This window comes from Oratosquilla oratoria, chromosome 39 (genome assembly GCF_046742065.1).
Source record: "Oratosquilla oratoria isolate Oo_2021 chromosome 39, ASM4674206v1, whole genome shotgun sequence".
Lineage (NCBI taxonomy): Eukaryota > Metazoa > Arthropoda > Malacostraca > Stomatopoda > Squillidae > Oratosquilla > Oratosquilla oratoria.
In genome coordinates, this window is record NC_134815.1 from 8,570,390 (window position 1) to 8,582,889 (window position 12,500).

At 38.6% G+C, this 12,500-nt stretch overlaps 1 protein-coding gene across 1 annotated transcript in view; it reads left to right on the top strand.

Moving 5' to 3' along the window:
* Positions 1–12,500, top strand: part of LOC143020142 (uncharacterized) — a 127,682-nt gene that overhangs the window by 32,711 nt on the left and 82,471 nt on the right. The window contains exon 3 of the mRNA XM_076176299.1: positions 10,655–10,801. Within this exon, the coding sequence (XP_076032414.1) occupies positions 10,655–10,801 (147 nt within the window). The remainder of the gene's footprint in view (positions 1–10,654; positions 10,802–12,500) is intronic.

Sequence of the window (12,500 nt, forward strand, 5' to 3'; positions counted from 1 at the left end):
CTCTCACTACGAATATAAGAATTGTGATCCGTCTGTAATGCTGTAGTCCTCTGAAGAAGACCAAGTTGGTCGCAAAGTTAGGGCAATAAACTCTATTCCTAACACATCTTCGTTTGCCCTTCCCCACCCACATTCTCTCTCATTTGTCTGAAATAATCTTAAATATGTATATATATATCATGTATATATATGTATATGTATATATACACATATATATATATATATATACATATATATATATATGTATATATATATACATATATATATATATATGTATATATATATATATATATATATCACACAAGAACCCCACAGTCGGAGAAAATAAACTTCTAATGAAAGAAGATTCTATATTTAGGCTACCCACTGTAATCCTCTTCAGGAAAGTACATAAGACAGTGGACAATTAGGACTTATAAGCTACAGATACAAAGAAAAGAGAGGGAACGTGGACGGATGGCATTACTCAGATGCGAGGTAAGACGGGGTGTCGGGGGAGGGGGAGGGGAGGTGATGGGGGGTTGTAAACTTTGAACAAGCTTACCAACTGCCGCTCGGGAAATAATGTCAGGAGTCCACTGCCCTTTAGAAATATTAATGTTGGGGTGATTCCTCAATCAATGCTGATCCCAACAACGTGCGTAAGCAAATTGTGATCGTTCAACAAAGACCAAAGTAAGTAGAGTCACCTGGCGTTTATTGTTTGCCCTACCAAGATTGTGAATTGGTGTACTTGGTAAATTTGACGCAGCCCGAAGGGATTTCTCCCCGTCTTCTCCTTTTCTGCACGAGGGGACGGAGAGGGGGGGTCGCCGAATTTATGAAGCGGCCTTGCTGTGGATGTGCTGCGTCTTGTGTCACTGCTTCTGATCCAGGGCAGTGGACAGGATGCAGGGATGACCCGTCATCCAGGAGATGCCAAGATAAGAGAGAGGGAAGAGGGTGGAGGGGAGTGGAATATATAGGAAATGAAATGGGTGGGAGTGGTTTCTATGCCTTTTCCTTTTTGGCTACCCCCCGTGTAGGGGAAAGAAGCCTTTGGTATATATATATATATATATATATATATATATATATATATATATATATATATATATATATATATATATGTTGAGACATTCTGACAGGTTGATGTAAGCGGAATAGGAAACACAGGAGTCTTAGTCTTGAGTTTATTCCTGACTAGTTTCGCAGGTATGCTTTTTCAAAGGAATATGTGTACAAACGGGCTGTGGGCATTATATACATGGGGTGGACCTCACCACCTCTCCGAGTTGTCATAGTTGGTGGCGAATGTGAACATCACATTGTGGCTCATGTAACAATGAAGACATTTTTACAATTAAATATGATAACACTAATACCAAAGAAATTATTAATAGAAAATGTAACAATAGTAATGGTAACGATGAAGATAAATTAATAATATTAACAATAATAACAAAAATGATAGTAGCAATACAGGAAATAATAACAATAAAATAAAAGTAATAATAATAAAAACAATAATAAAAATGATAATACTAATAACCAAGAAATAAAATTATTAATAAAGATAATGAAAGTAATAATAATGAAGATGGTAATAATAAAAATAAAAATGTAATGATAAAATTATAAATATAATGATAGAAATAATAAATAATAGTTATAATAACAATGATAATAATAATAGTGTTGAAAATAAATAGTAACAAATAGCATTAAAAGAATAAATCATGATAAAAAGTTGGGGCAAGGTAGCATGGAGGAACTTCAGAGTGAAAGGAAGAAAGCTGGAGAGGGTAGGCCGAAGTGGGAAAAAGGTATCTACTTAGGGTCGGGGGGGTCTGGGAAGCCATTCTTGGAGGGCAAGTGTCGCGGTAGATTTTGTCCATTTCGAGTCACCAGTTCTCTTGTTTGTGTTTTTGTGGTTGGCAATGTAAAGTGATTCAATTATTTTCCGTTGTTTCTTGTGTAGTCCTTTAGCTAGAATGGTGGAACCCTCCCAGTTAGGCAAATGTCCCTCTGTGTCAATGTGGTTAACTAGAGCGTTGGTTTCTCGGTGGTGTCTAATGTCCGCTTTGTGTTCCTTGAGTCTGTTGTCAAGTCCTCTGTATGTCTCTCCGTAGTATGCACAGTCACATCCTTTGCAGGGAATTTTGTAAACGATGCTATTGTCACGGTTCGTCTTGGTTCTGTTGGTGGTCAAGTGTCCTATTTTCTTCCCTGTGTCATTTACTATGATGAGTCCTGTCTGTCTCAACGTTTTGGAAAGCATGTGAGAGAGGCCAGAGTTAGGAACCACAAGGTATCGTAAATTTGTCCTCTCTTCACATCCTTTCCTCTGTCTGATTTTAATGGCTTTCCGTAGTGACGTCCCTAACATGCCCTCTGGGTACCTCAGGTTCCTGAATGCAGCGGTTACGTATTCAATTTCCTCTTGTAAATACTCTTCGCTGCATATTCTAAGAGCCCTAAGGTAAAACCCAATGATAACCCCTGATTTGGTCTTCTCGTCGTGTGCGCTAAAATAGTGGATAAAGTCGTCTTTGTTTGTCGGTTTACGGCAAGGTATACACATATTCCTTTGAAAAAGCATACCTGCGAAACTAGTCAGGAATAAACTCAAGACTAAGACTCCTGTGTTTCCTATTCCGCTTACATATATATATGTATATATATATATATATATATATATATGTGTGTGTGTGTGTATACATATATGCACATATGTATATATATATATATATATAATGTATGAATACATATATATGATGTATGTATACATATATATACATATATATATATATATATATATATATATGATGTATGTATACATATATATACATATATATATATATGTATATATAAACATATATATATATACATGTATATATACATATATATGTATATATAAACATATATATATGTATATGTACATATATATATATGTATATGAATATATGTATATATATATATGTATTTACATACATGTATATACATATATATATATATAGATATATATATATATATATATATATATATATATATATATATATATCACAAGAACCCCACAGTCGAAGAAAATAAACTTCTAATGAAAGAAGATTCTATATTTCGGCTACCAACTGTAACCCTCTTCAGGAAAGTACATAAGACAGTGGACAATTAGGACTAATAAGCTACAGATACAAAGAAAAGTGAGGGAACGTGGACGGATGGCATTACTCAGGCGCGAGGTAAGACGGGGTGTCGGGCGAGGGTGAGGGTGAGGTGGAGGGGGGTTGTAAGCTTCGAACAAGCCTACCAACTGCCGCTTGGGAAATAATGTCAGGAGTCCACTGCCCTTTAGAAATATTAATGTTGGGGGATTCCTCAATCAATGCTGATCCCAACAACGTGCGTAAGCAAATTGTGAACGTTCAACAAAAACTGAAGTAAGTAGAGTCACCTGGCGTTTATTGTTTGCCCTACCAAGATTGTGATTTGGTGTACTTGGGTCAAATCAGGAGAGACTTGAACAATAGATTGGCAGAACATAAAAGATCAATTAGGTATGGGCAGGAAAATTCGGCCGTTTTTGTTCATGCTAAAAATAAGAATCATTCTCTCGACTAATGTAAGGCCAGATTAGTATTCAAGTCCCACTGTGGTTTCAGGAGGAAAATATTTGTATCAGGATTAGTTGAGGAATAACACAACATATATTTCTAAAGGGCAGTGGACTCCTGATATCATTTCCCGAGCTGCGGCTAGTAGGCTTGTTCGAAGCTTACAACCCCCCTCCACCTCACCCTCCTCCTCACCCTCACTCTCCCCCGCCACCCAGTCTTACCTTGCGTCTGAGTAATACCATCAGTCCACGTTCTCTCTCTTTTCTTTGTATCTGTAGCTTATAAGTCCAAATTGTCCACTGTCTTATGTACTTTCCTGAAGAGGGCTACAGTTGGTAGCCGAAATATAGATTTTTTTTTCATTCGAAGATTATTTTCTCCGTCTGTGGGGTTCTTGTGTGTTATATGCAAATGTGCTACTACATTTGTGTTTAGACATACATGTATATATATATATATATATATATATATATATATATGTATGTATAAACATATACTTATGTATCTAAAGAAATAATTGCATTTTTACAACATAAACAAACGTAATGGAACTTGTACTCAATATAGGTATACAGAGTTAGTTATGAACCTCAGTCTGACTTCCACCATTTTCAACAAAAATAGTAATTCTTTTTACTCCAATACTATTTTATCTCTAATATTTACTGTAACTTCATTGAAAGCTAGTTGATTTTTTATTTTAAGGTCTTGTTACAAGTAGGCTGCGTCTCATAAACTTTGATTTTAATGAAACCCCAGAAAAAAAAATCACATGGGATGAGGTTAGGGGATCGAGGAGGCCAGGGCATACTGGAAGATCCACGACCCATACATCGTCCTGGTAAAGTTTCATGAATACATACTCTAATATTCTCTCTCAGTGGGGTGGGGCACTATCCGCATAAAAATAAGTATGTCCTCATCACCACTAGCTGAAGATAAATGTGGGTAAAAGTAAGGTGATGAGATGTACAAGGGGTGAAAGTGGCAGTAGACTGGAAGTGAACATTAAGGGAGAGCGACTGGAGGAAGTGGATAGTTTTAGATACTTGGGTGCAAGTGTAGCAGGAAAAGGTGGAGTGAAGGTGGAGGTAGAATGTAGATTGAGAGAAGCGAGTAAATGCCTTGGTGGTTTAAAGAGTGTAATGAGGAATAGACATTTGGGAATGGATGCGAAGAGGAGACTGTATGAAGGAGTGATTGTGCCAACAGCACTGTATGGGGCAGAAACGTGGAACATAAGAGAAGAAGAGAGAAGGAGTTTGAATGTGTTTGAGATGAGGTGTCTGAGAAGTATGGTGGGGGTTACTAGGCTAGATAGAGTGAGAAATGAGGAGGTGAGGAGGAGAACAGGGGTGAAAAAGGATTTGGGAGATAGGGTTGATGAAAGAATATTAGGATGGTTTGGACACATGGAAAGAATGAGTGAAGAAAGACTAGTAAAAGAGGTATGGAAGGCAGATGTGGAGGGAGTGAACATGAGGGGACGTCCTAGGATGAGGTGGATGGATGGGGTGAAGGGGCTTTGGGGAAGAGGGGAATGTCTGTTGAGGAAGGAAGGGAGAGGACGGAAGACAGAGGTGAGTGGAGAATGGTTGTATATGGATGATGTTGTGACTGCATGAGGAGGAATGGGCGGGGGGGTGGGGGGGTGGGGTAGTATGTGTGAGTAAATTTTGACGCAGCCCGAAGGGATTTCTCCCCGTCCTCGCCTTATATGCAAAGGGGGACGGAGAGGGGGGGGGTCGCCGATTAAATGAAGCGGCCTTGCTGTGGATGTACTGTGTCTTGCGACACTGCTTCTGACCCAGGGCGGTGGGCAGGGTGCAGCGATGACCCGTCATCCAGGAGGTGCTCAGATGAGAGGAAGGGTGGGAGGGGTGTGGAGTGTATTTGGGGATGAAATGGGTGGGAGTGTTTTCATGCCTTTCCCTTTTTGGCTACCTCCCTTGGAAGGGGGAAAAAGCCTTGGTATATGTATGTATGTACCACTAGCTATAACATCTATCCAAGATTGTTCACACAACATCTTAAGATATCTTTCACTTGTGACACTTTCCTAAAAAAAAATAAGGCCCGAATATGCCTGTTTGTCCAATCGAAGCCCATAGATTGATTCTTGTGGAATAAAGACCTTCCTTTATCCAATTGTGATTTTGTCTCGACTAGTAGCAATGGATATGACGATTTACGTCTTGATCTAAATGAAAATAAACAAACGGAGCAGAGCGCTTTTGTATATTACATCTTCAGTGTAATTTACACTGAAGATGTAATATACGAAAGCGCTCTGCTCTGTTTGTTTATTTTCTTAAGTGGTTACTTTGCATGTATATATATATATATATATATATATATATATATATATATATATATATATACAAAACCACGTGAGCCAACAAAGGAAACCAGAAAAGAAATTAGAATTCCCAAGCGCTTTCGTAATACTTCATATCTTCATGGGAATATGAAAGAAAAAGTTACACAGGTATATAAGGGGTATGAAAATAAACTGGGAAAGGTACAGACAATACAAGTTGAGGAAATGTAACAAGTAAACATGAAAATACACAAAATCAAATTATTCTTGAAAAGATCTAATGTGATTACAAATTTTGTCAATGATAAAATCATCTAATTTAAAAATTGCTAATATTGATGTTGGATTCTTCAGATTTTTTTATCATACAATTTTCATTAATGTTCCTATTGGCAAATGAATCACAAGACATAATAGATAAAGCATTAGACCAATCAATACGATGAACAAAATCTCCCATATGGACAAACAGCGCACTAGACTCTTGTGCTGTTTTTACACTGTACTTGTGTTGCTTAATCCTTATTGGGAGTTCCTTGCCCGTTTACCCAAGGTAATACTTTTTACAATCTCTGCAAAGGATCTAACATTAATATTAGCAATGGTATTCTTAAATTAGATAATTTTATCATTGACAAAATTGGTAATCACATTACATCTTTTAAAAAATAAATTGATTTTGTGTATTTTAATGTTTGTTTGTTACATTTTCTCAGTGTGTATTGTCTGTACCTTTCTCAGTTTATTTTCAAACTTCTTGTATGCCTATGTGTAACTTTTTTCTTTTGTATTCCCCTGAAGATGAGAAATATCACGAAAGCGCTTGGGGGTTCCAGTTTCTTTTCTGGTTTCCACACACAAAGGATTACAAAGGCGGAGCAGGCCGACAGGAAACCTTTTGGTCCATAACTAGGTCGGATGAGGAAAAAAATATATAATAACGATAAATGAATAAATAGATAAAAACTATAATATAAATAATAATAAATAAAATAGATATATGCGTAGGTATGGTTAAATAATAAACAAACTGTTAAATGGTAAATAATAAAAAATTAACAGATAACTAATAATAAATGAAAATCAAGCAAATAATAATAAACAAACAGACAAATAATAATAGATAAACAAATAATATAGAATAAATGGTAGGCATTACAGCATATTGCTTAGATGTTTATCTAAACGAATCTTCAATGTTCGAACTGAACTACATTGCACTGCCTCTGCAGGAAGTTTATTCCATTCATTAACTACACTGTTGGCGAAGTTGTTTCTACCCACTTCCAAATTAAATTTATTTCCTGAGAGTTTGAGATCATTATTTCTTGTCGGATTCTCATTCAATGTGAAAATTTTGTCACTTTTGATGTTGTTAATTCCCTTTAGAATCTTAGAGACTTGTATCAAGTCACATCTGAGCCGATGCTATTTTAGAGAAAACGGATTCATGCGTTTTAGTCGATTTTCGTATGATTGATTTTTTATACTTGGAATCAGTTTTGTGGCTCACCGTTGTACTTTTTCCAATCTGTCAGTGTCTTTAATGAGATTCGGTGACCATATGGAAACAGCATAATGACAGATGGACTTTTGATGTCAAAAGATCGCACAATCAGTCCTAGAATCTTATTTGCTTTCTCAGAGAATGAAATACATTGCTTAGATGATTTGAAATCGTTACTGATAATTACGCCGAGATCCTTTTCACTATCCACTTTTGTTGACGAATTTCCAAATAACTTGTAATCGTACTTACTGTTATTTTTACCTACGTGCATAACTTTGCATTTACTTGTGTTAAATTTCATTAGCCACTTTCCAGACCATTGCTGTAATATTTCTAAATCTTCTTGAATGTCTAAATGATTTAAGTGGCCATTTGCCATTCCTCACAATTTTGCATCTGCAGCAAATTTGGAGACAATATATTTCAGTCCGTGGTCTATATAATTTATATATATACTATGAATAGAAGTGGCTCAAAAACGTAACCCTGTGGAACTCCACTCGTAACATTTTTCAATATAGAATTTTTGCCATTTAAAACAATTCTGTTTCCGATCATTCAACCAATTACTAGTCCAACTTGATCGGCTACCACTTACTCCGTGTTAAGCTAATTTAGTAAGTAGCCTTTCGTTGGGAACGGTATCAAAAGCTTTTGAAAAATGTAGATATATCAAATCTATATTGTTTCTTTTGTCATAAATCGAGATGACTGTTGTAGAATTCGAGTAAGTCAGTCACGCAAGAACGTTTCCGTCTGAATCCATCCTGGCTATTATTCATCAAACAGTTACTTTCTAAATGATGTTCGATAGTTTCCATAACTTTTGCTATGATTGAAGTCAAGCTTCTAGGCCTGTAGTCATTTGGTTTCTTTTTGTCACCTTTTTTGAATATGGAAGTAACGTTAGCTAGCTTTCATTCTCTTGGGACATCTCCAGATATGATGGATTTTTTAAGAATAATTTCTAATGAAACTACAATCTCATTTTTCATTTCCTTTAAGATTCTTGGATGCCAACCGTCAGACTCTATACATCTTTGATTTTTTTCTTTTGCTATATTTACCGTAGTAAGTTTACGCTAGACTTTTCACAGGTTTCAGTTTGGAGTTCACTTTGAGGTGTTTTGTTTATGAATACTGATCTTAAATAGTTGTTTAAAATATCACACATTCTATCATTTGAATATTCAAGTTGACCGTCAGCAGATAATAGTGAACCAACGTGATTCCTAATGACATTTTTATCTTTATAGAATTCTTTGGAATTTTCTTTGGATTTATCAGCTATATTCATTTCGTATTGTCGTTTTCGTTTTTTCATTGTCTTTTTTAAATCTCTCTGTATTATTACATAACTTTGATAGTCATTAGGTGTACCCGAGCACTTGTATTTCTTATAAGCCTGTCTCTTTTTAGCAATACTTTTTTCAGTTTCTTTGTCAAGCCATTTTGGACGAGCCTGATTTGGGGGACGTCTGTCCTTAAACGGGATGTAAGTATGAATCATCTTAGTAAGTGTATTTTGAAACATTTCCCACATCTGATCTACAGGTCTTTCGCTTAATTTTGCCTCCCAATCTGTAAGCTGAAGCTCCTGACGTAATCTTATGAACTGACCTTTACTGAAACCTGGTATTTTAGAAACACAAGTATCTATTCTAAAAAACAAAAAAAAAAAAAAAAAAAAATAGCAGTTTGAATCTAAGTTGTGATCGCTACTTGCAATAGTTTCACCAACACACACACACACACACACACACACACACACACACACACACACACACACACACACACACACACACACACACACACACACACACACACACACACACACACACACACACACACACACACACACACACACACACACACACACACACACACACACACACACACACGACTCATGGCGCAGTGGTAGAGCGCTGGATGGGAAGTACGATGGTGCTCGCAGAGCCCAGTTCGAATCCTGCCCAGGGCCGAAATTATTTCGGTATCGCTGTGCTTCGGGTCGTTACTCTGACTCTCGTGGGCGGGGAGTTGTGTGTGTGTGTGTGTGAAAGGTCATAGCATTACCCACAGATCGGTCATACGAGCTCTGAGCTCTCTTCCGGGAGGGAAATAGCTGTCGATCACGAGTCCAACACGTGATCCAAAGGCCAAGGTGAATACACACACACACACACACACACACACACACACACACACACACACACACACACACACACACACACACACACACACACACACACACACACACACACACACACACACACACACACACACGACTCATGGCGCAGTGGTAGAGCGCTGGATTGGAAGTACGATGGTGCTCGCAGAACCCAGTTCGAATCCTGCCCAGGGCCGAAATTATTTCGGTATCGCTGTGCTTCGGGTCGTTACTCTGACTCTCGTGGGCGGGGAGTTGGGTGTGTGTGTGTTTGTAAGGTCATAGTATTACCCACAGATCGGTCATACGAGCTCTGAGCTCTCTTCCGGGAGGGAAATAGCTGTCGATCACGAGTCCAACACGTGATCCAAAGGCCAAGGTGAATACACACACACACACACACACACACACACACACACACACACACACACACACACACACACACACACACACACACACACACACACACACACACACACACACGACTCGGTGGCGTAGTTGGTAGAGCACTGAGTTGACACGATAGTGGCCCGCAGCTCATGGTTCGAAGCCTGCCCAGGGCCTAAATTATTTCGGTACCGCTGCGCTTCGGGTCGTTACTCTGACTCTCGTGGGCGGGGAGTTGGGTGTGTGTGTGTGTGCAAGGTCGTAGCATTAACCATAGATCGGACCTACGAGCTCTGAGCTCTCTTCCAGGAGGGAAATAGCTGTCGATCACGAGTCCAACACGTGATCCAAAGACCAAGTGAATACACACACACACACACACACACACACACACACACACACACACACACACACACACACACACACACACACACACACACACACACACACACATACACACACACACACACACACACACACACACACACACACACACACACACACACACACACACACACACACACACACACACACACACACACACACACACACACACACACAAACAAACACTCCAGAAGTCAGTTCATCCAGAGTTCAACACTAGGGGAAATGAAGGAAGGGACCGGGGCAGAAGTAAGGAAGACAGCAAATAATGTATTGTTTCTTTGCAGTTCCCTGTGACTGTGAGTTCGACCAGGTGTTATGCCAGAGCCAGGACGAGAAGGGCTGTCACTGTATCCCGAGCGACCACATCTGCGATGGCGACTTGGACTGCCCCGATGGAAAGGATGAGGAGGACTGTCACACGCAGTGCACCAGTAAGATGATCTATCAAATTGAATGTCATTGTTGCTAGTGATAACCCTTTGGGGAGCAAAAAGAATCGCCTTACTCTGCCATATGTATCTAAAAATATCAGTTAAGGGTTTTAACCATTTGGGTGGTGAGGAGGCTATTTTTTTTCTTTAGTGAATTAGCAAGTTAGCATAAGAAAAATAATTACATAAGAGGGCTAATTCAGTAGATCAGTAAGCAATGTCAGTTGAGTATAATCGTTTGTTATCTGTATATATGTATGAATTTTATTCCTACACCTCCCAACATGGGGTGTATTTGGTAATTGACTTAAGATAATTTTTTATGCTCGGAACAGACTATCAGAAAAAAAATTAACCGTGTAACACCAAATTTTTGCGATGATTGTGTTCATTTGTTTAGCTTCAGGGTTACCCCTTTTACTGAATGAGTTGTTTGGTTTTAATCAGATAACACTTTTATCCAAGTTTTGTTTCTTATGGATGATGCAGAAATTAAGATAGTTCTAACTTCCAAATTCCAGTTCCTACACTGGTTACTGTTCGGGCAATGCTACATGATTGTATTCAGCTTCTCTTCAAAGTGTTACAAAAATATGGATATTCTTCAATTGAATAGTGTGTTCAGTTGTCCTGAACACAGTGTGGGTAACTCCATGCCTTTCCTAGATGTTTTTGTTACCCAAAGTGGACATAATTTCACCAAAGAAGGCCAATGTCTCAACGGAAGCAGCGAGTGCCCCAATCAGTATAAGCAATCTACCATTGGGGCTTATGTCCGCCGAGCACTTACGCACTGTGATACCTGGTCAAAAGTCCACCAAAAACTCGAACGCACTACCCAGGTACTGGTAAATAACGGCTTCAGCAACAAAGAAATCAATACGGTTACTGAAAATATCTTGAACAAATGGTACACCAACTCCAACAGTACTCCAAACCAAGAAGAAATAAAACTTTTTCGACAGCTTACAAAGAAGATAAAAAGGCCATCAAAGACATCGTCAAAAGAAACATAAAACATATGAATGACAACACTTCAGTCAAACTAATCATCTTTTATACATACATACATATACCAAGGCTTTTTTCCCCCTTACCAGGGGGGTAGCCAAAAAGGACAAGGCACAAAAACATTCCCACCCATTTCATCCCCGAAAACACTCCACACCCCTCCACCCTCCCTCCCATCTTAGCACCTCCTAGATGACGGGTCATCCCTGCACCCTGTCCACTGCCCTGGGTCAGAAGCAGTGTCGCAGGACACAGCACATCCACAGCAAGGCCGCTTCATTAAATCGGCGACCCCCCCTCTCCGTCCCCCCATATAAAGGGAAAAAAATAATCTTTTATAAAAGCAAGAAAACCTCTAATCTGCTTCTCTAAAACAACACCCGACAAGAGAGGAATGAGCTGAAAAAGTCTCATGTCATATACAAATATAAATACACAAAAGGGAACTGCGAAGCCCTTCCTTCCTCGTACATAGGCATGACGACTATGAAGCTGGAATCCAGACTGGTTGGACACAAATACACAGGAGCCCCAAAGAACCATGCTTTGACATCACACGGATACAACATTACACGAGAAGAATTAGAACCGAACACGAAAATCTTGGAAACCTGCATGGACCTGAGAAAATTAAAGATAATCGAGGCCCTTTATATCAAGGATGAAAACCCCAATTTAAACATGCAGA